Source organism: Capsella rubella, unplaced genomic scaffold (assembly GCF_000375325.1).
Source record: "Capsella rubella cultivar Monte Gargano unplaced genomic scaffold, Caprub1_0 scaffold_2, whole genome shotgun sequence".
In the NCBI taxonomy this organism is placed as follows: Eukaryota; Viridiplantae; Streptophyta; class Magnoliopsida; order Brassicales; family Brassicaceae; genus Capsella; species Capsella rubella.
In genome coordinates this window covers 9,726,342-9,753,850 of record NW_006238922.1, presented here as the reverse complement: position 1 = coordinate 9,753,850, position 27,509 = coordinate 9,726,342, and the positions used below count along the sequence as shown (strand labels likewise).

At 35.0% G+C, this 27,509-nt stretch overlaps 6 protein-coding genes and 1 non-coding gene across 7 annotated transcripts; 3 read left to right on the top strand and 4 right to left on the bottom strand.

Annotated features, from left to right (window-relative positions):
* Nucleotides 1-2,318: 2,318 nt before the first annotated feature.
* On the top strand, nucleotides 2,319-3,243 carry LOC17896389 (glutathione S-transferase U11). The gene is made up of 2 exons (XM_006301462.1): nucleotides 2,319-2,657; nucleotides 2,878-3,243. The coding sequence occupies exons 1-2, from the start codon at nucleotides 2,319-2,321 to the stop codon at nucleotides 3,241-3,243; spliced, it is 705 nt and encodes a 234-aa protein (XP_006301524.1).
* Nucleotides 3,244-4,165: 922 nt separating this feature from the next.
* On the top strand, nucleotides 4,166-4,237 carry TRNAD-GUC. Its single transcript has one exon. It is a non-coding gene; the product is annotated as a tRNA-Asp (tRNA).
* A 3,044-nt stretch (nucleotides 4,238-7,281) lies between these two features.
* On the bottom strand, nucleotides 7,282-8,015 carry LOC111832051 (thionin-like protein 2). The gene is made up of 2 exons (XM_023788265.1): nucleotides 7,670-8,015; nucleotides 7,282-7,485 (listed from the first exon to the last, which is right to left on the bottom strand). The coding sequence occupies exons 1-2, from the start codon at nucleotides 7,938-7,940 to the stop codon at nucleotides 7,400-7,402; spliced, it is 357 nt and encodes a 118-aa protein (XP_023644033.1). The 5' UTR covers nucleotides 7,941-8,015; the 3' UTR covers nucleotides 7,282-7,399.
* Nucleotides 8,016-9,178: 1,163 nt separating this feature from the next.
* On the bottom strand, nucleotides 9,179-11,509 carry LOC17894227 (LEAF RUST 10 DISEASE-RESISTANCE LOCUS RECEPTOR-LIKE PROTEIN KINASE-like 1.5). The gene has a single exon (XM_006300565.2). It carries the CDS (start codon nucleotides 11,331-11,333, stop codon nucleotides 9,414-9,416), a length of 1,920 nt encoding a protein of 639 aa, XP_006300627.2. The 5' UTR covers nucleotides 11,334-11,509; the 3' UTR covers nucleotides 9,179-9,413.
* A 2,162-nt stretch (nucleotides 11,510-13,671) lies between these two features.
* LOC17895069 lies at nucleotides 13,672-18,113 on the top strand. The gene is made up of 5 exons (XM_023788533.1): nucleotides 13,672-14,423; nucleotides 14,537-15,044; nucleotides 16,391-16,422; nucleotides 16,699-17,259; nucleotides 17,560-18,113. Exons 1-5 carry the CDS (start codon nucleotides 13,743-13,745, stop codon nucleotides 17,839-17,841), a joined length of 2,064 nt encoding a protein of 687 aa, XP_023644301.1. The 5' UTR covers nucleotides 13,672-13,742; the 3' UTR covers nucleotides 17,842-18,113.
* A 444-nt stretch (nucleotides 18,114-18,557) lies between these two features.
* On the bottom strand, nucleotides 18,558-20,197 carry LOC17895128 (thioredoxin H8). The gene is made up of 3 exons (XM_006300499.2): nucleotides 19,965-20,197; nucleotides 19,079-19,201; nucleotides 18,558-18,971 (listed from the first exon to the last, which is right to left on the bottom strand). Exons 1-3 carry the CDS (start codon nucleotides 20,142-20,144, stop codon nucleotides 18,831-18,833), a joined length of 444 nt encoding a protein of 147 aa, XP_006300561.1. The 5' UTR covers nucleotides 20,145-20,197; the 3' UTR covers nucleotides 18,558-18,830.
* Nucleotides 20,198-21,076: 879 nt separating this feature from the next.
* Nucleotides 21,077-25,358, bottom strand: LOC17896091 (protein NRT1/ PTR FAMILY 2.13). The gene is made up of 4 exons (XM_006301943.2): nucleotides 24,991-25,358; nucleotides 24,281-24,498; nucleotides 22,170-22,735; nucleotides 21,077-22,078 (listed from the first exon to the last, which is right to left on the bottom strand). The coding sequence occupies exons 1-4, from the start codon at nucleotides 25,175-25,177 to the stop codon at nucleotides 21,190-21,192; spliced, it is 1,860 nt and encodes a 619-aa protein (XP_006302005.1). The 5' UTR covers nucleotides 25,178-25,358; the 3' UTR covers nucleotides 21,077-21,189.
* Nucleotides 25,359-27,509: the final 2,151 nt, after the last annotated feature.

The window sequence follows — 27,509 nt, the reverse complement described above, 5'->3', positions numbered from 1 at the left end:
AGTCTCTCAAGCTTTAAAAGATGAGCGTTGGCGGAAGTCTATGTCTGCTGAATATGACGCTCAACTAGGCAATCACACATGGGACTTGGTTCCTCCTCATCCGTCTCAAAATGTCATCGGTTCCAAATGGGTGTATACGACAAAATATCATCCCAATGGACAGCTGAATCGGTACAAATCAAGGCTCGTGGCTAAAGGCTTCCATCAACGTCATGGAGTTGATTATGCTGAAACGTTTAGTCCCGTTATCAAGACAACAACAATTAGGCTGGTTCTTGATGTTGCGGTGGCTCAATCCTGGCCGATCAAACAACTTGACGTTAATAATGCTTTCCTACAAGGTGAATTAACTGAAGAGGTGTACATGGTGCAGCCGCAAGGTTTTGTTGATCCCGATAGGCCTAGTCATGTATGTCGTTTGCGGAAGCCGATCTACGGCTTGAAGCAAGCTCCCCGGGTTTGGTACTTGTCACTTAAGCAACATCTACTCCAAACGGGTTTTATCAATTCTCTTGCTGATACATCCTTGTTCATTAAGCGCAATGGCACCTCGTTTGTCTATGTCTTGGTCTACGTTGATGATATTCTTGTCACAGGAAATAATTCAGCCCTTGTTACACAAACGCTTACTTCCTTTGGTGAACGCTTCTCCATCAAAGATCCCACGGATCTCCATTATTTTCTTGGTATAGAGGCGACCCGAACCAAAGCTGGTCTTCACTTGATGCAACGCAAGTATATTCTCGATCTTCTCACAAAGAGCAATATGCACGAAGCCAAACCCGTTGCTACACCGTTGGCTCCTTCTCCTAAACTGTCGTTACATAGTGGTTCTTTGCTCGATGATCCTTCTCAATATAGGTCTGTAGTTGGCAGTCTTCAATACCTTGCGTTTACTAGACCGGATATTTTTTATGCAGTTAACCGCTTGTCGCAGTTCATGCATAAACCTACCACAGATCATTGGCAAGCTGCAAAACGTGTTCTTCGGTATCTTGCGGGCACTCCAACACACGGTATTTTTCTCCGAGCCTCATCACCACTGGCACTACATGGTTTTTCAGATGCGGATTGGGCTGGCGATGTTGATGACTATGTCTCAACTAATGCTTATGTCATCTATCTTGGTCATAGTCCCATTTCTTGGAGCTCTAAGAAACAACGTGGTGTTACTCGTTCTTCCACCGAAGCTGAGTATAGGGCTGTTGCGAACACCGCCTCTGAACTCCGCTGGCTTTGTTCTCTACTTAACGAGATGGGTCTCACTCTCCGCTCTCCACCAATTATATATTGTGATAACATTGGGGTTACTTATCTTTGTGCAAACCCGGTATTCCACTCTCGTATGAAGCATATTGCTCTTGACTATCACTTCACTAGAAATCAGATTCAAGATGGTACGTTACGGGTCTCTCATGTCTCGACGAAAGACCAGTTAGCAGATGCACTCACTAAGCCTCTCTCTAGACAGCAGTTTCTTACAGCATGTTACAAGATTGGTGTCACAAGAGTCCCTCCATCTTGCGGGGGTGTATAAAGATGTATAGATATGTGGGTCTTAATGTAATTAGTTATCTCTAAGTTACTAAAGTGTCTGTATATATATGTGTAAACTCATTATCAATAATAATAACATTCATCCTCTTTAGGTCCAAACTCAACTTAGGACGTGGAACATCATATACGTATGTGTAATCAACTAATCATTTTACTTTTGACCGCTAATAGATATGTTATTTCTAAAAAGGATAAGATGAAACTTTCGACTTAATTTCACAAGACTTAATTTCACAAGAAGTTGAAACCATGACTGACATTTTGGTCAAATCAAAGACATATGAGTATCTGATATGTTTTAGTATGTTAGTCAAAATTTAACATTGAAAATAATTATTTTTGAGTCTAACTATATCAAAATTTGGTTTCACAGAGATAATTATGCAACAAAAATATTAAAATTCAACTACTTAGCAACGGTACAAATCAGGCAACCAATACTAGGGACTCATCACACTTTCCATTCGTGGACTCTCTTCTTCTTGTCTCTTTGAATCTCCCTACCGACCAAATAAATAAATATTTTTTTTTTATTTTATGTATTATTTTGTGTATTTTTATCTTTATGGCCACATGCGTACCGAAGCTTAATTTGACCGTCATGCATATGCCGTAATCTAAGAAAAGAATATTATGAGCACGTCCGTATTAATAGACACCAAACCACAGAGACTAAACCTCATCGTTCAATTCCTATCCCACAAAAAGAAAAAAGAAAAAAAGAGCTGTGAGTTCGATCAGTCTCGTCAAAAGTGTAACTCATGGGTCTAATGAATGGTTCGAACAATGATGCGGACGTAAAGCTGTTAGGAGCATGGCCTAGCCCTTTTGTCCTGAGGACTCGGATCGCACTTAACCTAAAGCATGTAGCGTACGAGTATCTAGAAGAGGAAGATACTTTGAATTCTGAGAGCGTTTTAAACTATAACCCCGTCCATAAACACATCCCTATACTCATCCATGGAAACAAATCAATCCGTGAATCCCTCAACATCGTCATGTACATCGATGAGACTTGGCTCTCCGGTCCTCCCATCCTTCCCTCTGATTCCTTTGATCGTGCTGTTGCTCGCTTTTGGGATGTCTATGTCGATGAACACGTAAGTCATGTTTCCATAGAGAAACTTTATATATATATACATGATCAAACTTTTTTATATATGTCTGAAGTTGATAAAATCTTATATTTCTTACAAACATTTAATTTACTTTTGGTTGTGCGTGAAAAATAATGTCTTTGTTTAGAATTGTGTAGTATAATTAACTTCCATGAATCATAAAAGTTAATTAATTTGTATCTTTTTGTTATTTTTTATATAGTGTTTCACATCAATCAATGGAGTGGCAGTAGCAAAAGACGAAGAGGAAAGAAAGGCGGCGATAGCGAATCTAGAGCAATGTATGGCTTTATTAGAAAAAACGTTTCAAGAATGCAGCAAAGGGAGAGGCTTCTTTGGAGGAGACAACATCGGATTCATCGATATAGGTTTCGGGTCCATGTTAGGTCCTCTTAAGGTTCTTGAGAGATTTACCAGCGTCCATTTCATACATCCGGAAAGCACACCAGGCTTTTTCCATTGGGTGGACAGATTCTACGCCCACGAAGCAGTCAAGCCGGTCATGCCGGATATCGAAAAACTGGTCGAGCTCGCTAAGCTCAAGTTCAATACTTCAATCTTTAAATGAAAACACCAAAGACTCATAATAATTACTATCATAATCGAGTTCATGGAATAAGGAGATGTAAACTCGATTTAGTTCAAAAAGGCGCAGTCAAAAAAGTTCTTTCGTTTTTCTTTTCTTCTTATGTATGCAAAGATAATCAAATCGTGGCACGTGATAATGTTTTGGTAATTATCCGATAATTATGACGATATAGTATGAGCAAATTGAATGTCAATATTTTTATATTTAAAGCTAACTATCCCGTGAAAATCCATCACGTTTCACAATTGGAGGAAGCACTATGTAACAGCCTTATAAGTAAATACATAGCTAGTGGTGACATAACGAGGACAATCAGACAATGTATAAACCTAAACTGTTTATAAATTCAGATAGTCAAACATGCTCTTAAGAACATGCGGTAACATTTGGGAGTCTACTAGAGATATAAAGCCAAACATGTTCTTCAGAATCCTAAGCGAAAACGAAATTATAAAATTTTGACATTAATTGTAACCTAAATCATCAGAAATTCAGAATATTAAATATTTAGTCCAAAACGTTAGTACTGAATTATATATGGATTTTTTTTGTTCAAAAGTGGCGACGAGAATATTTCCAAAAAAATAGTGCCGACTTAGAAATCAAGCAACAAGCAACAAAATACACACACTATTATATTACCATGAGTCCATGATATGTAGTTGTAGTCTCATTCTATTAGGTTTTTTGAGTCTCTGTCTACCTACCTTAAATCTTTAAAATAGTCAGATTAAGAACCTTGGTTGGAAGTCAAATGAATCTTGGCCGTCGGATGTTTCCATCCTCCCTTCACTTCCCTCCGATCGTGACTTTGCTCGTTTTTGGGCTCACTTCGTTGACGGGACGAATTTTATAATTGTTTTTAATTAATAGAAACATTAACGAGATAACTAGCAAATCAGTCGTTGTAGTATAGTGGTAAGTATTCCCGCCTGTCACGCGGGTGACCCGGGTTCGATCCCCGGCAGCGGCGTTTAAGTATCGATTTTTATATAGCATGGAATATATTGTATATGTTAAGTTTTTGAATTTTGGTAAGTGAATGAAGAATCCTGAAATCAAAACAGAAACAAATCTTTGATCCCTATCTTTTAAAAGACAATTAGTGAAAATTATGGAAACATCATTTTCGTTTGCTTGATGAAAAAGAAACTTAAACCAAAAATATAACGACTGATTGTACACTAACTTTGGATCGGTAGATGCAGTGGCCGGAGCGAAAGACGAGTTTGCCAAAAAGAAGTTCAATGTTTAGTGATATTCGTAATAGAAAATTTGTATTTTGACTGAGACTAAATGTGTGAAATCTGATTTTTTTTTTTTTTTTTTTTTTGGTTTCTTAATTAAGAGAAAAAAAAATTAAATAGAAACAAACTAATAAGTCATATTATTTTTATTAAAATATCAACTGTTACAGAATTAAACGAATTAATATCTCTCTTTTTAGTTCTTTAACTTCTCTTTGTAGCATATGTCTGAACATGAATTCATACAGACCGTAGCCTTCTCCATATCTACCTTCATAGCTGTTCATGACACACAAAACAAAATCATAAATGTTTACGAATAGATATATAAACATACAAAGTAGCCTTATTGTGAACTAGAATAAGAATACAAATTTATACGAAGATGAAAAAATTGTGATCTGTTGCAAAACATTACTTACTCGGATCTGTAACAGGAACACAATTACGAGTAACACAACCAACTTGGCAGAAATATCCAATCTGGTCTATTTCACTTAGTTTTAGGTCAGAACTTTTGGTGCATTGTTTGGAACATGTGACGGGACATGTAAGTTTGTTTGATACAATTGGATTAATAAGACACAATTCAACACAACCTCCGAAACAATACAGATAAGATTTTAATGATGCTTCTGATGCAATGATAAGGTTTCCAACCGTTAACATTGTCATCACTAATATAACCATTCTTTTGTTATCCATTTTCTTCGAAGAAACAAAAAAAATAAACAAAAAAATACTTTTCTTTTGAAAGGGAGAAAATCTTTAGAAGTATGTGTGATTGTGATTTGTGAATGTTGTTTGAGTAAAAAAGTGGTTTATCTATATTAACATTTTTGCAGCAAAATTGGAAAAAACCCTTGGGGTTGAGAGTTATTTACAAGAAAATGCCATTCCATTGATATTAATTTTAAAAAAAAATCGAAATCACATTTAATTCAAAAAATTAACTTAATCTCATTCTCCTTAAATCTCTCCAAAAACTACCAAATCAATCTTTCATTAAATACATAAATTAAAAATGGATTAAAATTCAGTTACTATTTCGGAGAAAATTAACACAACAGTTTGCAAAAAATTTAGGAATTTTAACCATATATATACGCTTAATACAATTCAAAAATCATAAAAATGGTTCCAAAAGATTTTCCCCCTAAATCAAAAATAATATTTTTTATTGCTCCAAATAAAATACATTATATATACTTGGAATATTCCTAAAACTCATAATATTGTGCAGATAATTATGTATGTTTTTTAAAAAAAAATCAGTGTTTTCTTCATCTATATATACATTTTTCAAGTACATTTTTTTAAAAGAAACCTTGGGAGTTGAACTTATTTATCATATGACATTAGCATTTATTATTTATTCAAGAAGATATATAACTAATAAATACAAAATACCATGTCTAATATCTTCATATAATCTTATTGTTTTGAAAATTAATTTATTCCATAAAATATATGCATAATAAAAATACATTTTTCTGGATATGTTGCAATTTGTATTTTTGAAAATAGACTCATATTATGCGAACACATAGGGAAGCAATTACTATAATTTTTTCTAAGTAACATTTATACACGTGTTGTATGACGGATTGTGTGACGGTTTTATGACATGTTGTATGACGGTTTGTATGACGGGACGAGTATGAGTCTTAAACTTTAAACCGGGTTAAAATTTTATTGTATTATTTTTTACAACACCAATATAAGACATGTGAATCAAATTGATTTCATTATATTAATCAAACTGATTTCATTATGTTTGATATTATGTAATCTTAATAATTTTTAAATATATTTTAGTATAATATAAATTTTGAATATTATAAAAAAACCTAAAAATAAAAAAAAATTGCCCTGTGGTGTACCGCGGGTTAAAATCTAGTTTATAAACATTACATGACACTGTTTTGTAGTTTATTACATCATGTGCCATTAGAACTAATTAATTCAACTTATAGAATACTATATATGGAAAATTATTAAATAGACATAAATGTCTTTTACATTCAATCTACATACTCTATTGACTGAACTTTGATGGTATCTTTTTGATGGTATCTTCTAGATACTCTACTAATTAAATGTGATTAGCCACTTACATCGGTTTAGATACTTTATTACCTAAAATCCGATTGTATAAGATATCTTAGTTTCGTCGTCTTTGTTTATGTATATCTTACTTTAAGTAATTATTTCGAAAAATGTGATATTTGTGTGTTCCCTGGTTAATAAAAATATGAATAACAAAGTGTCAAAATTGTTTTTATCGCCGGTGATACCACTACTTTATAATAAATTTTTAACAAGGTGATGTTGTTTCCATTTCTAAAATATCTAAATTTCATTATGACGCCAATTGAGTTAAATCCATTTATGTTTTTCAACATTATTTTGTTTTATTTTCTTATTTTAATTTTGATTTATTTTTTTAATTTATATTATGATATGATATATAATTGTATTTTTGACTGGCTAATTAAACATGAGTGAATAAGAGTGGTTCACCCTTAGAGGTTAACCCAAATATTTTTGTAGGTTATTATTTTCGCCTTTCTCTCAAAGCATAAAACATTTTTTCTATAAAATTTTATATCCTCATATCCATAATTGAACAAAAACGGAAACTTGAAAAAAGGTAAGTTCAATGGTTGGATTTTTTCTAAGAATCCCAATGGTTGGATTTGATACTGTGAATTGATTATTGTATATGATATGTGTTGTCTTCGTGACCGGGGGTTGTAGAGTTAACCACAGTTAAAATAAAGGTTAAATTATGAAGCAAATATATTTAACATGAATTACCTAGGGTATTAAAATCAATTAAACATTACTGATTCATAATATCTTTATTAAGTACATAATAAAACTGATTAATATCTCCTATACTTCTTTTTATCGCACATATCCAAACATGAATCCACACAGATCATAGTCCTTTTCGCATCTCTCATTGTACCTGTCCATAACACACAACAATTACAAAACCACAAACATATTAGTAAATAGTCATATTATTGTCTATCATATAAAGATATACAGTAAAACATTATAAAACTAACTCAGTAACAAACGAGGGTAAGAATACAATTGTATATGAAAAATGAAATTTAAGATTGTTACAAAAAAAAAAAAAAGCTTACCATTATGATCTTTAACTGAAACACAACTATGAGTAAGACAATCGACTTTGCAGTAATAATTATCAGGATTTGGTTTCCAACAATGTTCAGCACATTTCGTGGAACATGAAGATTTGTTTTGCGAGTAAGGACCAGTGATACAAACTTCAAGACACCCAGGATAACATAACGCAGAATTTGGAGAAACATATTTGCTTAAACCCTCTGATTTAACCATAAGGTTTCCAATCGTAAACAATATCATCACCACAAGTATGATCTTGCTCTCCATTTTCTTTGAGGATATAAAGATTTTTATTAGGCTTTTCGTTTGGAGGAGAAGAATACTATAGAGGTTAACTGATTAAAAGTGTTTGTTGAATTGTGAATATTGTTTTCAGTAAAAATATTGCTTGTTTATATAAAGATTGTGATTGTTAGTGTATCTACTATATTTTAAAAAGAAAATACTTTTTTAGTTAAAACGAAACTTTTTTTTGTCAATATTTAAGACTTTTTTTGTCAAAACAAAAAAAATCTTTGTTATTATTTACACCCCTTGTCATTATAAAATCTATATAACATATCTCTTGCTTAAATAATTTATTGTTCTAAAGGTACTTTTCTTTTGGGTAGAACTGTGTTTAAAGGTACATTATACTTAAACACACAGTAGTAACTTATATTCACAAGATTTTTTTTTTTAATTTCCATTTAATTCTTATGATTTCTCTTTTAATTGAATTATTACTATGATTGAAGGATTCGATTAAAAAAAAAACTTCTTTTCTAGCACTAAATTCAATGAGTTAGTTAATAAAGTCACAAAATATCAATAGTAATAAATTGGATACCAGTTTTACCAAAAAAAAAATTAAATTGCATAAGAAACATTAAAACTATGATTTCTTTATAAAATTTAAAGGTTATATCCATATTACATAAACACAAGAAAAAATTCATGCAAAAGAAAACAAATAAGGAGGTAAAAAGGAGAGATGATATGATTCAATTCTAAACACGACCTTTATGAGCACTTCCAACAGCAATCTCTTAACAAAACATACCTAAAGATATATGAAAAAAAACTGAAGAAAATTAAATAAATATCTATGCTTTTTGATTCTCAAAGGAGACGATTAAATTCGAGAAATCTCTAGAAATCTCAACATTGCTTGCTTCACGTGCTGAATGTTCTTTCTTCTCAATTATATGGGATTAATCAGAAGTCGTAAAGTTTAATCTATAATCACAAGTTCACAACTAAGATTATGTTAGTATGCATCCGTTACCGTTAAAGTTTGAAGACCATAAACACACAGCAATCTTTTATTTCTTTGATCTCAATGTATTGTGAAGCCAAACAAAATCTGTTTTCCTAGTTTCGATATACACTTTCAACTTTCAAGTTACGAACCTTAATATATTTCTGGAAAATAGAAAACACGATTTGATATCTTTACATTTTTCATATTCCAATATTGATACCTTACGGTTACGGGAAACAACAAAATCATTTTTTTTCAGATCTCTAGTCTATTTTCACATACACAAAATCTACAAACATAAAATACGAACTTCGAGTAAATGATGTGTGTGTACTAGGTTTACGTCACACACACAAACACATGTGAGAGCTCCTTCTAGTCGGGATAGAAGGTTTGCAATTCCCGACAAAATTCAACACGTACACATTAAGACCAGTCAACCAACACTTTTACTTACATCACATTCACATTACGTCATCCGTAATCTAATCCAACAGTCAATCTTTCGCCACGTCACCATCTTCCGCCGCACGTGTATGGCTCCTAATCCTCCTCAGCTCCTCAACAATCTCCTTAGCGTCAGGACGATCATCCTTATCCGCCGCAACACACCGGAACGCCAACTCAGCAACCGCCGCAACACCAAACCCGTCAGTCACCGCCGCCACATCATCGCCGTCTAAAGCAAGCACCGGGTCAATCACCTGATCCAAAAGACCCATTTGAATCTTGGATACAACAAGATCCGCCAAAGCCATATCTCTCTTCTCACGCCGTTGGTCAACTGCTTTCATCCCCGTAATCAACTCCATCAAAACGACACCGTAGCTGTACACGTCACTCTTCTCCGTTAACCGAAAAGACCGGTGATAATCTGGGTCTAAATAACCGGGCGTACCCTGTGGTCCGGTACAGACGTAATCAGACGAAGAAGCTGAATTCACCGTCGTCTCCGAGAACACCAAGAGCCTAGAGAGACCAAAGTCTCCAACTTTGATCTTCATATCCTTCTCAACGAAGATATTAGACGAAGTTATGTCTCTATGAACAACCGATGGAACAATGGCGAAGTGAAGATACTCCATAGCTAAAGCTGTTTGTAAAGCAATGTCTAATCTTACACGCCACGTCATCTTTGATCTCCGGCCATGGAGATGATCGGCGAGAGTGCCGTTAGTGACGTAATCGTGAACAAGAAGAAGGCCTCTCGGGTCAGAGCAATAGCCATGGAGCTTAACGAGGTTAGGGTGGTTGATTGAAGAGAGGATCAAGATCTCATTGCAGAATGACTTCATTGAGAACGCTTTGCAATGCTCGGTGGCTGCGGCGGTTGCGCCGTGGTGATGGTGGAGGAACTTAACGGCGAGGAGTTGTCCGTCGCTGAGTTGGCCTAAGTAAACAGAACCGAAACCACCGTCGCCGATTTTGCGCTTGGGGTCGAACTTGTTGGTGGCGGATTCGAGCTCTTCGAAGGTGAAGACCGGTGGGAGAAGAGCGGCGGAGCGGTGACGGCGGAGGAACAGAGCAGCTGGGTCTTCTTCGTTGACTGATGACAAAAAACTCGCTCTCCGTGATCGGAAAATAGCTACGGCGACGGAGATAGCAAGTAGAAGACAAGTCAGAGCGAAGATAAGAGACAACACGGCGATGTGATGGACTCTTTTAGTTATTAATTCGGATCTTGATTTGTTGTTGGGGAAACAGAGGAATTCTTGATTCGGGTGGGTCGAATTAAACCCGCAAACACCGTTCTTGATTTGACAATCTCTGCATTTAACAAAGTATGGATCTTGAGATTCGTCCCATTCAACTTCAAATCCGAATCTGTTGAAGAAATCTTGGAGAAAGCCAAGAAGATCTCCTTGGCAGCCTTGTTCAGATAACGACCCGTGAGTTGATTCGCAACCGTGGAGGATCCGACCCGGATTCTTCAAGAGTTTACAGTCCCAAGGACAACGAGAACAGTTAGGGAGAGTCAAAGGAGAGCAGGGACGGAGCAGTGAGAGACGAGAGCAAGAAGAGTCCGAGACTCTGAATGGTGAACCGGTTAGGTCGATGAACCGGTTTGGAGAGGAGGAGAACCGTAGAGCAGAACAGCTGTTATTGTTGTTGTTCCGGTTAGAGTTTGCAATGGGAGAGAGGGTTAAAGAAGAAGAGAGAAATGAGTAATGGAGGATAGAGAAAGTGAGGTTTTTGATTGTGATGGTGGAGCGTGGAGCAGAGCATTGGATCTGGAAGTTAGGGTGGCCACATCCTGGTGAAGTGGAGAACGGGTACGGTGGTGAGGAGTTAAACGGTGGGCAATGAATTGAAGAGGAACATGAAGTAGATGCAGAGGAAGGTTTAACAATGGTGAGAACGAAGATAAGTAGAGAAAAGCGCAGCCATGAAGAAGAAGAAGGCAGTGGTTGAGACATGTAAAAGAGATCTGATTCTAAATCTGTTGACTGAACTTTTGTCGAAGTGGACAGTGATATGAAGGAAGAAGAAGAAGAGGCACGTGAAGGTTTAGGAACTTGGAACTGAATACTTCAGTTTTGTTTTATTTTATCAAATAAATATCTTAATAAATCTTTGTTTATTTTTTCTTTTTTGGTATTTCGACTCTCCCTAGGCAATGCTAGGCAGTGAAAGTCGAATTCAAAAATTTTTAAAACAAATTTCTCTGATTTAAGAGAAAAAAATGTCAAAAGGTATATAAATGGAGAGTAAAGAAGCAAATAGTATGTTGAAGAGTCCTTTCTCTTGAAGTTAAGGCAAATGAAATTATTGAGATGAGAGTAAAGAACAAATGGGGGAATATAAGCAAAAAAGAAAAAGAAGTCAAAAAGCAACGACAGACATTGTAGAAAAATAGAAGAAATAGTTGAGATTTAAAGTGGATGTTTCTTTTGTCAAATTGGGTGCTTATTGAATTTATGATGAAAAATCTAAGGAACTCAATCATACGTTTTCAATAGTTTTATGCAGAAATGGTTGGTGAAGAGCCTAAACCTACCGACCATAACTATGTATAAAAAGTGCATTATTACTATTTTAAGGGTAGTTTTGTTTCGTCAAAATCTTATTATTTTGTCTTTATTATCTTCATGTGTTGTCGACGAAAATAGTATAATTCAGGAAAAGACAAGGTTTAATTGTGGTTTTGGTTCTAAGAATAGATAGAAAAGCTTCCTAAGTTATGGAGAGTTTTGTTTGGGTCGAGTGATATGTAACTATGTCATAAAATATGCGGAACAGTCTAGGTAAGTGTAAGTCAATAGTTTGGTAAAAGGGCCAAGGAGAATATGTCTTCTTCCTAGTCCATCTATATGCAATTCATTTTCTGATACATTAGAATTCTAAGTTGAGTGTTAAAACCGCAAAATCACATTTGTTAGTCGTAATTGTAAACTATTTTATCGTGTTTAAACTGCGGGATAACATTGTTAAAAATGTGGAATCACATCAGATTGCATCAAACTATTATTTCAAATTTTACAGAAATTAGTTTAAGAAATTGGATATGCACGAAGCAGAAAAGAACCGAACATATTTATTAGTCTGTACACATCCGTTGGATTGATCCGGCGGGTCCTTCTCATCGGGTCGTATACATTAATGAAATATAAGAAAAATTGTAGCTCTCATTTGTTCACATATGAGTAGTTTTTGTCCTTCAAAACATAAAAACAAGATTGCAATAAAAATCTAAGAAGCGATGACAATGATACAGCAGTTGATTTGGAGCCTTTTCCAGTTTCCTCCAGTAATAATTCAAATAAAGAGCCAATTAATGCGATGCGATGCGACCCGAATAAAGCTGACCTTTTTTCTTTTGGGGTCTTACTCTTTAATAATGTCTGTGTGATTAAGTTTCTCCAGTTTCAATCATGAGACTTTTTGAAACTTCAAATTGTACTACTGGGTGAATTGGGCCTGTACCGTTTTTAAAAATTCGTATTATTAGGCCTCTATCTATATAGAACAGCAATATAGGCCCATGTCTAGTGGCACTCTCCAAGTTTGGAAGCTTGTTGGCACTTGGCACCCAAAAAGAGAAAAAACAAAAATAAACTTTTGATATTTAGTATATCAGATCTTGGATTTATTTCTAAAGTATTATTAAAATTTAAAAGACTGACTATAATTGCAAAAAGTCATTGTATTTTTCTATACTTTTTTTAACCTCAAATATTTACACATTTAATTTATTTTGCAATGTTTAAGTTAAGCCATTGTGTTTGTTTAAGTTAATTGTAAGAGATTTTATACCATTTTTTCAAGAAAAATATTAGCAGCAAGGACTTAAATTATTTCCATTTTTTTGTTTTCTAGTTGTTTGAAAATAATTATTATGTGATACTAAATAAATAAATAAAACTATTTTTTTGACAAATAAACTTATTATAGTATAGGTTAACACGTATTTTTTTTTTCTTACCTAATCAAACCCTTGGTAAAAATAAATAAAAAAGAGGTTGACTTTTTGTGTATATAATAAATATAAATATCACAAATGAGGGAAAACAAATTACAACTAGCAACGTTGCTGTGTCTGTAGACCGAGTCACGGAGACTAAAATATATACAGCCTGGAAATTAAATTTTAAAAAGTCTTCCTTTATTATTTTAATTAATAATATAATGAAAATGACATAACTAAGAAAACACATAATCTCCAAACAAATCTACGCGGAACAAATTAAATTTATGGATTGATAAAACTTGGAAAACAAATAATATATGTAATAAGGGCGTATAAATAATGTATGTCCTCTTCATAGTCTCATACGACCTTCGAAAAATCTCGCCGTGTCCTTCAACGAAGAACTGAGAGAAAAAAAATGGAGTTATTCGCCAAAGGCACGGCCGTAAGATTAAGGAGCTGTCACGAAAAATACATTTTCGCCGTCGACGACGAGAAAACCGTCCGTCAAAGCTCTGACGGAAAGTCACGGCAATCTATATGGACGGTGGAGATGGTGCCACGTAAACCCAAACTCATCCGTCTCAAGAGCTGCTACGGCAAGTATTTGACGGCGAGCGAGTCGTCGTTTCTTCTTGGGATGACGGGGGCAAGGGTCATACAAACGCCGCCGTTTCGTCAGGCGGAGTACGAGAGCAACTGGGAGCCGATACGAGACGAGTCAACGGTTAAACTCATGTCGTGGAACGATAAATATCTTCGCGGGAACGGAGGAGCTCCGCCGTGGAAAAACTCCGTGACGTGCGACGGTGAACCGCACTTGTCGACGACCAAGAAATGGATCTTGTGGTCCGTTGAGCTCGTTGATGATCCTGAGAAAGTTTCGTTCGCCGATCGTTTCTCGTCCCCGGCGTCGAGTTTTAACTCGTCGGTCTCAGACGACGGGTCGAATCACGGGTCATCACCGGTTCGAAAGTTACATACTTTTGGATCATCTGAATCTATCGGGTCGGATCCTGGGTCGCTTGCATCTGTTACCTCTTCGAAACTTATGTTTACTCCGTCAATGTCGGGTACATTGTCCCAAAAACCAACAGAGGTACGTACGCGTCAATTCTGAATTCACAGATAACTATTTCGTATAACATAAAGTATTAAATTTCATATACATAACTATAAATATTGATTTTGGTGTAATTTGTTTTGTAACAGAGGAAAAGTTCGAAGAAGTTACTAACAGAGAATGTAACAGCGATGGACATGTTCCGGGATGCCAAAACGGTGCGTTTACGAAGCAGTGCACATGAGAAATATTTGATAGCTGATGACGACGAAGAGACTGTGGTAATTGGAAGAAACGGGTCGTCCAAGGAGGCTCGGTGGAGAGTAGAATTAGTACCCGGATCCGAGAAGGCGATCCGGTTAAAGAGCTGTCACGGTGGATACTTGACGGCGTCGAATGAGAGGTTGTTGTTGGGAGCGACGGGGCATAAGGTGGTGCAGTCGAGGAGGATAAGAGTGGACGAGCCGGCGGGAGAGTGGGAGCCTGTGAAGGAAGGTTTAAAGGTGAAGCTAAGGAGTAGAAACGGCGGGAATTATTTAAGAGCCAATGGGGGAATGCCACCTTGGAGGAATACGGTTACTCATGATTTACCGAACCGGAGTGTTACGCAGAGTTGGGTGGTTTGGGATGTTGATTTGGTCGACATTCATGGAACCGGTTGATTCATGACTTATTTAACTACAATAGTCTCTCACAACTTTATCAAATTTCTTTGGAAGAAAGATTAATTTTCATAATTTGGGATAATTGGTTGGATTTTAATTAGAATGCGTGTAATGCTTTTGTAAATAGAAAACAAAAACGATTCAGCAAGCACAGAGGTGCAGCAATTGATGTAGAAAAAAAAATCTTGTTCTGATTAATTTTCGGAGTAATAATAAAAAAAATATTGTTCTGATTAATTTTCTGATTAATGTTCATATTAATGTGATCTCTCATATGTCAGGGTGGGAATGACCTGTAGGGTGAAATACAAAACGGGCCGAGAGCTGTAAGGTCAAATTAGATAACAAGCCCATACAAAAACGAAAGAGAGTTTTGAGCTATCAGGTATTGCTTCCACCCTTTGACAATATATATGATGTTGTGTTGCTTCTTTGAGAACAAACAAAGGAGTAGTTAAGTATCCGGGTACATTTTCCTCGTTTAAATTGAACGTCTTTCAACTGTTGTGATTAGTGAAATTATGGTTTATTTAGGTTAGTTAATGTTTGGCTAATTTAGTTGTTGTGTTAGGCTATTTTAGTGTATGCATTTAGGCAATCTATCCAAATGACCTTTTTTTTTTGTTTCTTTCGTTGGTTTGAATTGATGACACGGACACGGTGAAGCGTTTAAAATTTTTAGTGGGTAAAAAAATGGTAAATAATAATAATGATGATAATGTTAATTGATTTGCAAACTATTATGAAACATCCGCTCTGTTTCTTTATGTTTTTCTTTTAAGAACAGATCATTTAAACTTATAATATTAAATAAAGACCCGTGATTAGTCTCAGAGCAGATTATGTTGAAAGTGATTAGGCTCAAACGCAACTTGTCCGGCCCGTGACAACGACCCTATACGTAAGTAAGACTCTTACTGTACGAGTAACGTATCACTGACAAAAGTTGGTATTAGTTACGATATCTTTGTCATGGCCGAGACATATATGCATGGCTTAAGAGTTAAGCCTTTAAGGAGAGTCCCACACTCGTCACTCTCCTCTCTTGCTGTTTCTTACGGGCAATACAATTTGACATTTCTTCTTCATTTATTCACCTATATTCTTTTGGATAACAAACCTTTTTCCTATATACTTTAGTAACATAACATCGTACGTTTCATTTATTTACACCATTCACTTTTTAATTTCAGTATTTATCCAATTCCATATAGAGTGATAGGGATACTCTTCTCCCTCTCTGTCTCTCTCGGTTACAAGTTACAACGGGATATAAGGGAAACACACACACGTAAAAGTCTGAACATCGAATTATTTATAATTTACCTATATGGATAGACATGGATGCTGACGTGGAAAGACAAAATTTGGTGAAACACGTCAATTAAAGCATGACTTTTCCCTGGACTAGTAGCTAAACTCGTTTCATCACATGGCTATATATATAGTATCCAAATAATAATATACTTGGATGAATTCAAAATAAACGATTGTAAAAGGTCCACCCCACAGCGCACCACTTTGGACTTGGTCTTCCTATAATAAATACAACACCAAACATCACATTTCACATTAATCTGTCTTGGGGAAGAAAAAAAACTTTTTAAGGCTTCGACAAGAAGGAAATAGTAACAAAAACATACTAGTATCATCAGCAAATGGATTTTTTCAATCAAGCTAAAGCCGTAAGGATGCGTAACGTCCATGATAAGTATCTAGCGGCGGACGAGGACGAGGAGACGGTGACTCAAGACAGGAATGGTTCAGACAAGAGAGCTAGATGGACTGTGGAGCCGGTTCGTGGTTCCTTTGAAGTGATCCGTTTGAGGAGTTGTTACGGCAATTACCTTACCGCTTCGAACGAGCGGTTCTTGCTCGGCGCCACTGGACGTAAAGTGGTCTTGTCGAAACCGAGTCGACTTGACTCGTCTGTTGAGTGGGAGCCGGTACGAGACGGGTCTAAAATGAAGCTGAAGACGAGATACGGCAACTTGCTTCGAGCCAACGGTGGACTTCCTCCGTGGCGCAACTCTGTCACTCATGACACTCCTCACGTATCGGAATCTTTCTTGTGGGATGTTGATATCGTCGAGATTTTGGTGGGAACGGCAACTCCAGCTCCAGCTCCGGTGGCAACTCCTCCGCCGCATAGGAGGCCATCGTATACTTCAGTTTCTAGATCATCTTCAGATAGATCCGAGGAAGAGGTTGGTACTCTTACCACTAGGCAAAATCATCCATTACCATTGTTTCAATCCAATATTTGCTTAGTTTAAACAACATATATTTGTGGCCATTATAAATTTCGATATCCAAATCTCGGAATATCCAAAAATGTTTCTTTGGAGTAATGCGAATAATAAGATATTTGTTCACTTATTTTACTAGATTTTATCAAACTGAAATTTACGAAAATAGCCTTATACTTTTCAAGATTGTTATCTTAACCATTTCTTGATTTTTTCAAGATTGTTGTCTTGACAATTTCTTGGTTTTGGTTTGACCAGTTGACCATGTCGCCGCCGAAATCTGAAGGAAGGATCATATATTACCACATCGCTGACGAGGAAGGTCACGTGGAGGACGAATCAGCCGTTGGATATGCTTTGACGTTCAAAGGAAACACCGTGGAGCAGTTGACGCAGGCGCTTCAAGAAGAGACTAGCATAGATGATTTTGTGGTGTGTACACGCAATCCTTTAAACGGCAAGCTGTTTCCAATTCGTTTGCAGCTTCCACCAAATAGCGGAACAATGCATGTCGTTTTAGTACCTTCAAGTAGTTCTTAAACGGCAAGCTGTGTGGTTTTCCCTTGATCTCGAATGTAATATAGTAGTGGTCGAAGTATTAAGCTCAAGACTCGGGAGTCAAGTTGCTTCCATTAGGTAAGACCGTAAGAGTGTTTAATATTAATTATAGGATTATTATTATGGATTGGTATTAATCTTTCATTTATTGTACATAAGTTTGTTTTGTAAACGAAGCTACAAGCTTCGCCATTTTTTTATGTGAACATTCTCAATCAAGAATTGATTTTTTTTAGTAAAAGACTTTCGCATGATTATTAAAGTGTAACCAATCATTAAGCAAGTCTTCACCAACTCTTCCACTTTGATAACATGTGTTACTAAATTAATATTGTTCTTCTACTAAAGTGTGTTAATAATCATGTTCTTCATACACATTGATAAAATGTGTTACTAATAATATTGTTATGTACTAAACTGTTATCAATGAAGAGCTTGCTTTTACTACAAAAAAAAAATAGAGAAAAAGAACAATCTCGATGACATCGTGCAGTCACCAAGGAAAAACAATGGTTCTTAATTCTTAGCCAATTCATAGTGGCCAGGGCAAGGATACACAGTTTTCACAAACATTATATCTCGATTTCCACCCAAAAAAAAAAACAAACTTTATATCTCGATTGTTAAAAAATAATAATAATGGTTTCATGCATGTACAAATTAATGATGTTTTAAGGCTACCAACAAAAATCACCGATCATAAATTTATTATATTACATAGCAAATCCAACATCCACAAATCACTGATCATAAATTTTATACCTACATATCAAATCCAACATATCACAAATCACTGATCATAAACTTATATTACATAGCAAACCCAACATTCAATTACTTTACATCACATACAAGTTTTATTTTGTTGAATCCTGGTTCAAACATTTATTTATATATATATATATATATATATATATTATATATTCTTGGCATGCATAAGGTGATGATACGTACTTAAACGCTTCATATTTTCAGTAGGAGGATTGTGTGTACTTGTGGAGCTTCCTCTCTAACTCATCAACCTTCACACCCACAACTCTGTCTACTTCTCGGCCTCTCTTCATGAATACAATCGCAGGCAAAGTGTTAAGGTTGTACTCCATCCACACGTTCTGCATCTCAACCAAACACTATTTTATTACTCAAAGCAAACCCAAAGTATGTTTTTTTCATTTGAACTTTCAGAAAGGAGATGCAAAAAGGGGTTTGATATTATTACCATCAATACATCGACATCAATCTTCACGAACTCAGCATCAGTGTATTTAGCTGCCAACTCTTCGAGCTTTGGTTCAAGGGATTTACATGGTCCGCACCATTTGGCTGTGAACTCGATTACCAGCTATAAACATGAAAATTGAATGGTTCATAATGATATTTCAAATTAAACAAGAGAAATTAAGGCTAATTGCATTGTGTTAATGTTTTCACATGACTTACTCATTTGCAATTAAGATTTAAGTTAAAAGAAACCTAGAAAAATAAACGTAATATATGAAAGCCTAAATTTGACCTAAAAAATGATATGTTTCGACTCTATAATAAGTTTTAGTTTAGATGAGTGAAAAAATCATCAACTCGTGATTGCATGTTAGAAACTCTCACATCATATTCGAAATGTGAGTTAGACTATACTGGACATACACCAAGCTATATATTGAAATTGTTGTTTTGAGTAAAAAATACGTATAACTAATATTTAGGCTGATGTCTTCACCAACATGGGGGTCAGTTTTAACAACATATCTAGAGAAAAATGAACGTTTTACATTAAAAAAATGTTCATCCTTTTATATTTTCTCTAATCTCTAGATGAACTACTACCAAAGAGGATAAGCTTGCACGAACTGTTCATATATAACCGTAATATGTAAACAATGTTTTTCGGATTAGTTTATTTGATCTGATCTTTTAATATTAAGTTGTTGACAAAAAAAAACATTTCGTCATCTTGACCGTATAAATGTCTCGAATCTGAATTAAAGAACTCTTTGTTCAACCACCAATCATCAAAAAAAAAAAAAAAAATTGTAGAAAAAGAATCTTACGAACAAAATGTTATAGACTTCTAGTTAAATAAGAAATCACATTAAATAAAATATTACCAGCTTGTTTGTATCTTTGAGAGCGTTGAGACGAGACTTCCACTGATTCTTGTTTTTAATCTCCACAATACCAGGGCTGTTGGCTTTGAAAGGATAAGTCTCAGGTTTAGGTGTCCATGATGGCTTACGGAAGGGAGCTACCTGATACTTCTGGTCTAGAGAAGAAGCGTTAGCACCCATTATAGTCTCTTAGTTTCTCTAAGCAAATAGAAGCAAAATGTTTGGAGTAGAATTAAAACTCTTAATTAGTTTGATGAGAATATGGCTATAGCGGAAGAGTCACCTTTTATAACAACTTCAAATATTCTTGTTGGCTTTTGTTGTGGACCAAAGTAGCCGTAAAATCGTAACCAATTTTCACAATGCATTTTCCATAGGCTCTAAGTGGTAACGAAAAAATGATTCTACCAAGTAAGCAAAACCACTTTGATATAAACTGTCAACATTGAGATCAAAGTTGTCTAGATACTTTGAATTTTGTAATTAGAATGCATGCTATAAAGACGTTTTATCAGTTTTTGTTAATCGATATTTAAATTTGTAATCGCATACAAAATATATTGAATAAATCTGGAATTGTATAAAATGTGTTTAGGTTTGTTGTTAATTTCCCAAGTGAATCAAAAGCTTTAATTTTGTATTTCTTATTTTCAAAAGTGTGAGATTTGTTTGTTTTATGTGTTGTTAAAGGAGACAATGAAAAGGTGAGAGCAGAAGTATTTGACTTTTTTTACAGCCGTGAAATTGTGGAATCAAAATCTACACAATATATATGATTCTCCTTCCGTAGCTTTTTGGTTTTATTTTAGTTTTGGATAACAACTCCTTTTGAAATTTGTTTATATAAAAGTAAAATGTTTAAAGCATACATAAAACGCAAATTCAATGTACGTGAATATATGAATGATGTATGTGGGATGTGGCAACAAGGCAAAACACAAATTAAATTTAACGGTAGATTCCTTTATTTCAAATCAAGAACTTGCTTATTTTTAGGAAGCCATATATAGTGTTATTATATTTATTTGTGTATGGTGTCGGCAGGAAGAATCAAACGAATCGATCAAAACCAGTACTAAAAGAAGCATGATGATGAACGTAATTTACATATATATAAAAACTAAAATGTAAAAATTTATTATATTTATATAACTAGTTGATACATTTTCATGGTAATCATTCAAACAACATCGATTCATCTTCTTGTTGTTCCTAATTAAAATCATTACATCGGTTTTGACGAAGTCATCTCAACATCATCGGAACGCTTGTCCTCCTCAAAATCTTCAATCGGTAAACCGACCTTATACCGGTATCCACGAGCACAATACCAGAAGTAAACCAGATTAAACACACCCAAAACCGCAATCAGGTAATAGAAGTAATCCAATTTCCCCGCGTTGAGATTCTTGTTCAGCCAATCCGGACGGTCATGCCCTCCGGTGAATTTATGAACGATCGTCACAAGGAAGCTACTAAGGTAACTCGAACCGGCGAAGGATAAAGAGAAGAGCGAGTTAGCAATGCTTCTCATGTGCTCTGGAAACTGACTGTTGAAGAACTCTATTTGTCCAATGATATTGAATGCTTCGCATAGTCCCATCAGAATAAGCTGTGGAGAGAGCCAAAACACTGACATTGGAGTCATACCTGTTGGATCTCCCGCATTGATGGAGCGTATGCGTCTCATACGCTCCACTATGCCCGCAACGATCATAGAAAAGATCGCGAAAACGATCCCTGTCCCTATACGTTGGAGGAGCGTGATACCTGATTTATGGCCTGTGACTCGTCTTGCGAACGGGACGAAAACGCGGTCGTAGAAGGGAAGAAAGATCCCTATTGTGAGGAGAGAGATGACAGAGAGTGAACCAGCCGGGATCTCGAAGTTAGGACCTAAGTGTCTGTCCATTTTCAAAGCTTGTGAGACAGTGAAAGTGCCTTGTTGTGTCATGGCCGCGAGTGAGATTATTCCAGCCGACCAAACAGGGACGATTCTGATTAAACACTTCACTTCTTCCACTTCTTGGACACTGCATAACCGCCACTTGTTAGCTGGAGCTCCCTCCGGTGTTAGATCGCCTTCTGTTACCACCGCTGCTTTGTCTAGACACCTAATTATATAAAATTCTAGTTATGATATAGCTACGTTAAGTCGTTAAATAAATTAAAGTAAACTCATGTGAAAATATTTATATAAAGTACCTAAATTGGTTACTGCGATGTAGCTTGGATAACACGGTAGATTTGATGGCTGGGTCATAATAGGTCACAGTACCGTCATCTTCTGCCGGAACTTTCAGCTTTCGCTTCTTACGAGCTGCCACGATAACTTGAGCAATCCCAGAGAATATACTCCCTTCAGGTTTGACGTAGATGTAACGCTTCATTCCGGCAAAAAACATAACCACCGCAAGAGCCATGAGTCCGGTAGGGATACTAAATCCGATAATCCAACTGACTTGGTCCTGGATATACACAACTACGGTCTGTGTAATGAGCAGTACTATAGTGAAAGTCATGTAATACCAGTTGAAGAAACTGGCCACTCCTTTAACCCCTTCGTCAGTTCGTTGGTCAAACTGATCAACACCAAAAGGGATGCTACAAGGTCGTATTCCTCCACTACCTATGGAGAGGAAACAGAGTCCCAACAGCAAAACTCCGAACTGGAGCTTGTTAGGACCAGCGCAACTGAGTGGGTTTTGGCTGTGGCATGATGCTGGGTGGAGTTGAGGAAGCGATGCTGTGAGTGTAATTGTTATTAGTCCCTGCAATATTGTCAGTGCTATTATTATTAGTCATCATTCATTTGGTAACCGATTATTCATTAGTACTGTGATTCTATTGCTTGAAACTGACATGTCATGGCTATAATATTGAAAAAGGCAAACAATAGTACTGTGGGATAGATTTAAATTAGGTGATCAAATATAAACAAACAATTACTATAAAGTTTACAATAGTCTTAATTAGGTTTGACTTCATATGATTAAAAAGGTAATGTTACTTTGATTAGGTGAACTGACAAATGACGTAGTACCTAAAAATTTCATTTATTTCTGTTCTAGACCTTATTTAGTGATATGATTATAACTTGTAACAGTTTAGGTTCCTTATTAACGTTTAAATTATTGAGGAAAAGACAAAAACCAAAAAACGTGTAAGAGAAATCAACAAGTTGGATGCAATCATAATTTCATAATAGTGAACGAAAGAGACACTAGAAAAGCAACTACATCATTATATATGTAACGTCACTGTGAGATTGACAAAATCTAAACCCCTTTAAGCTTAGCTATAGCGTCAAGAAACTCAATTATTGAACATGCAATCTCATTGTCAATAATCTATATAGACCACTTGCGTAATCTCTACCTTTTCTACGCACATCTCTTTATCTCTAAGACATAACGCACGTTCCAATACGGAACTCCTTTATTGGAAAAATGTTTCATCAATCATCAAACCAAACTTGTTTATGTGAGATAATAGAGTTTATGAGTATTAGTTTTTTGAGTAATTTATTTACGTGAGTTGAAGTTAAAAACCGACAACAATAAGTGTACTACCAAAATGCTTTATTTTGTTGGTTCTTATGATTCATATTATACAGACCGACCTTATCGTCCTCGATATCGTGGTCCCTCACTCCCTCTATAAGTTCATGCGTTTTCGTATGATACAAAAGTAATTAATTTCATAGCTTTTGACAAGAAAAGAAAGAAAGAGAGTAAAAGAATAGGTAAAAGAATACTATAAAAATCAATTAATATTATTGTATAATAAATAAATATATAGACATTTAATTATAGACATCTAATTAATATAATTGATGTCTAATAAATAAATATATATAATAAATAAATATATAGACATCTAATTAATATAATTAATGTCTAATAAATAAACATATATAATAAATAAATATATAGACATCTAATTAATATAATTTGTCTTTACGTACGTATTTCCTTATCATGTCAACGTGCACGATGATATTATGTGCCAAGTATCATGTATCTTCGCCACACACCAAAAACACATAAATTGAGTGATGATATAAGTTTCTAATTAGAGATGTTTTCTTTATTTATTTTTACTTTTTGTTGGACGCAATTATTCGAACAGTGGAGGCTAAAGCACTACTGACCCATGCTAGCACCACTGGCCGCGAATAGTTGCAGATTTGATGTGTTATGAGCCAACAAAGTTAGTATTAGTTACGACGTACGTAAGTGTGTATATCTCTAGACTCATTAGATTAAAGTTTTTTAATCAATTAATTAAAGAGATAAATATGTTATAATACGTACGAGTAGAGTGGCGAATGAGGCGAAAGCGATGGTCTTGAAGCGGCCGATGTAAGTGTCTGAGATGAACGCTCCGACGAGAGGAGTGAGATTAGTGAAACCAGACCAAATGTTAATGACATTTGCAGCAGCGACTTGTTCTAAGTGGAACACTTTGGTTAGATAAACCATAAAGTTTGCCAACAACCCTATCGTTCCCAGTCTCTCCAGCGTCTCATTACCTGTTTCGACATGTACAATTATATCACAACTTCTTATCTATATAACTGTTCATCTATTTCATATCATTAAATGATATTAATCAAAGGAAACAAATAATATTTTAAAATAAAAAATGTATAACACAAAAATTTAGAAAAATATCACTTAATTTTTTTATAAAATAATGCAATTTTCTTCCGTTTCCGTTATAAAAAGTGGTCGGGTTGACGAGTGTCATACATATTGGACGACGGTTACAAGAATAGAATATGATAAAATTTAATACTTTGTTAATGAAAATAAAAAAAAACTACTATAATTCTTGAAGTGGTTGATTTGGGCAAAACGTGAATCATGAAACGGCCAGTTACATCCATCACTATACTCACTGGATTCTAGAACAATATATCCACTTATGGAAGTTATGGAAAGATCAAGAATGAGATTAACTAAAAACAAAAAACTATGTTGTAGTTCTCGAATCCCTGAAAATGAAAAGAAAAATAAAATACCTAAAATGAAGGATATGGCTCTCCATCCTCCAGGCTTTTTCTCAACCTTCTTGGCATCCGAACTAGATTCCGGCGAACTTTTCCGGTTGTACGGATCAGTAACATCTAACCCGGACGGTGACGATTTGGAGAAACTGCCGGGCGGTTGTGGCAAAGAAGAACCGTCATTTTTATCTTCCAAAACCATCTTCTAAGATATTACTATACTCACTTCGATTTTGAGGGGTGTGGTTTTGATGTTGTGGAATATATATAAATCAATCAAGGTAGTAACCACATGAAATGATTGAGAAATGCAGAGAGTGGGAACAACGTTTGTACACTTTCTCTCTGTTGGAGGCTCTTTTGGTGTAGTAGTGAATATTTGTGGAATTGTAGTATATATATAAGGGAGTAAGTAGATATTATATGGTGGGTATGGCCTGTGGGTAATTTTTTTTTTAATGACGTTCGCCACTAGTATCCTCCAGGACCTCCACGTGAGAAGTTAGAAGTGGAAAAATATAAAAACTTTAGTGCTATGTTTGTTTGTCTGTTTTTGGGGTGAGGGGTTATTAACCAAATGATTTTAATTGATTTCGATAGAATTTAAAGATTTTTTTCCAATTTAAAAGTGTATAAACGTTGGGTTATATATAGAGAAGATGATTTTTAAAGATTTTTAAAATTGAAATTTCTATTTTTATTAATTTATGGAATCTTATATTCTAAATAAAGTCTTATGTTCTTAATATGATAATTTTGTAATTCATCTAAAATCATGTATTATTGGTATGTGGATTTTGTAATTCTGTTCAAAAATCTTTGTTATTAAAAAAAAATGTATTTATTGATTTTGCAAGTCTTTCAAATTCTAGTGTAAAATTGATTGAATGATTGTAAAATTGATTTAGAAAAAAACCTTTTGTTTACAATATATGTATTTTTTTGCTTACCAAAAAAATCTTGTTTATTTTCTTTTGCTTACGCCGTACGTAATTTTTTTTTTTTTTCCACCCTTCCACGTATTGTGAACGTTCCATGTCTCATACATATGTTACGTTAAAATACGATTTTAAACTAATGTACCATATGTTATAGTACATTTGCATCGTAAGGGTTTGATGGATGCATGATAATAGCACTCCTCACGCGGGTATGATGATGGGTGTGAAATAGACAATCTTATATTCACTTAAACATGATATAATATCTCATAATAAAATCCTTAAGAGTACTATAACTTCTATACTTTTTCTTAATTGACGCGAGATTGGATCCTTATTTTTCTGTTCATTTATTCAGTTGGCAGAGTTCTACACTTCTTCTACACTTTAAAATCCTAAATATTTTTTAAAACTTTTAGAACCTTTTCCAATATTCTGAACTAAAAATTATACAATTTTCGACGTGTGGCGATATTTTATCCAAAGTTAAACCTCAGTACGTATCAAATTAATTCATTAGCAATCAGTACGTATTAAGCATAAAATCTGCTTTATACTACAATTCATCAGACACAAAACGTGGAAGTCCATTTGTCAACTTATCATACGGTCGCTCACTGACTAATCGAAAGAGAAGATCGGAAGATAGTGTTCTGCTTCATGTCCTCAAACGAATCTTTCATGTACTGACTACAGTACTCAGTAGTAGTAACAAACGGTAAATCTCAAAAAAAAAAAAACATATGAAATTAAAAAGTACTTGAAATACTCTTGTTTAGAACACATCAGAACATATGTTTATTCTTTTAACTTTTATGTATTTTATATACATGCCAAAAGGAGTAAAAATCATGATTATTTGTTATATAGATGCATACATATTGAAACACTGGATATTTATATCATAAGGAAAGATTAAAGCCAACTAAACTTGTAAAATTCAAATTGAACACACAAACATAAAATCGGTGAGTCAAGACAGAAACAGATAGAGAAATACGAAATGATGAGGTAGGCTTTTTATCGCCTTTTAGGCAGATGCAAGTGCCTAACACTGTCGCATGCACAAACCATCAAATCTCTACGCGCAAACCCGGTTTGTCTTCTTCTTTCTTTTTTTTTTTTTTTTTTTTTTTTTGTTTGGAACCATAAGATCTTTACACCGTTCGATCATCTTATCAACATGCGTCTCCACTATTCACCATTCTCTATGGTCAAATGATATGAACCGTGGACTTGGTTTCCTAAGAGGTTTGTTTGGACCCGCTTTTAATATAACCTGTCTCAATATGGTGAGCTGTGTAGTGCGGGTCACTATCAGACTATATGCATTTTGTTATGGTCACGGTCGAATAACGAAAAATGTATATAGAGTTTGATAGATAACTCCAACTCTTAAGAAAGGTGGCATGTTTCTATTTTGTATTTGAGAAGATCATATCTACCGACTTCATATGGTTAGATTAGCTGATATTTTCTGTGATATCTTCTTATAAAGTATACCATAATTACTAACTAAAGCATGTTAAAAATGTGGGAATACATCTTTTGACACTGTCGAAAGAAGCATTGGAATAAGTGGGACTTCTAGGT

Coding starts and splice junctions, on each gene's coding strand:
- LOC17895069 (XM_023788533.1), top strand. CDS start 13,743: ATGGAGTTATTCGCCAAAGGCACGGCCGTAAGATTAAGGAGCTGTCAC. Junction 14,424..14,536: donor TGTCCCAAAAACCAACAGAG/GTACGTACGCGT, acceptor GTTTTGTAACAG/AGGAAAAGTTCGAAGAAGTT. Junction 17,260..17,559: donor CAGATAGATCCGAGGAAGAG/GTTGGTACTCTT, acceptor TGGTTTGACCAG/TTGACCATGTCGCCGCCGAA.
- LOC17894227 (XM_006300565.2), bottom strand. CDS start 11,333: ATGTCTCAACCACTGCCTTCTTCTTCTTCATGGCTGCGCTTTTCTCTA.
- LOC17895128 (XM_006300499.2), bottom strand. CDS start 20,144: ATGGGTGCTAACGCTTCTTCTCTAGACCAGAAGTATCAGGTAGCTCCC. Junction 19,202..19,964: donor TCAAAGATACAAACAAGCTG/GTAATATTTTAT, acceptor TCATGTTTATAG/CTGGTAATCGAGTTCACAGC. Junction 18,972..19,078: donor TTGATGTCGATGTATTGATG/GTAATAATATCA, acceptor GTTGAGATGCAG/AACGTGTGGATGGAGTACAA.
- LOC17896389 (XM_006301462.1), top strand. CDS start 2,319: ATGGGTCTAATGAATGGTTCGAACAATGATGCGGACGTAAAGCTGTTA. Junction 2,658..2,877: donor ATGTCTATGTCGATGAACAC/GTAAGTCATGTT, acceptor TTTTTTATATAG/TGTTTCACATCAATCAATGG.
- LOC17896091 (XM_006301943.2), bottom strand. CDS start 25,177: ATGGTTTTGGAAGATAAAAATGACGGTTCTTCTTTGCCACAACCGCCC. Junction 22,736..24,280: donor CCTCATTCGCCACTCTACTC/GTACGTATTATA, acceptor ACAATATTGCAG/GGACTAATAACAATTACACT. Junction 22,079..22,169: donor CATCGCAGTAACCAATTTAG/GTACTTTATATA, acceptor TTATATAATTAG/GTGTCTAGACAAAGCAGCGG.
- LOC111832051 (XM_023788265.1), bottom strand. CDS start 7,940: ATGGAGAGCAAGATCATACTTGTGGTGATGATATTGTTTACGATTGGA. Junction 7,486..7,669: donor TTCAGTTAAAGATCATAATG/GTAAGCTTTTTT, acceptor TGTTATGGACAG/GTACAATGAGAGATGCGAAA.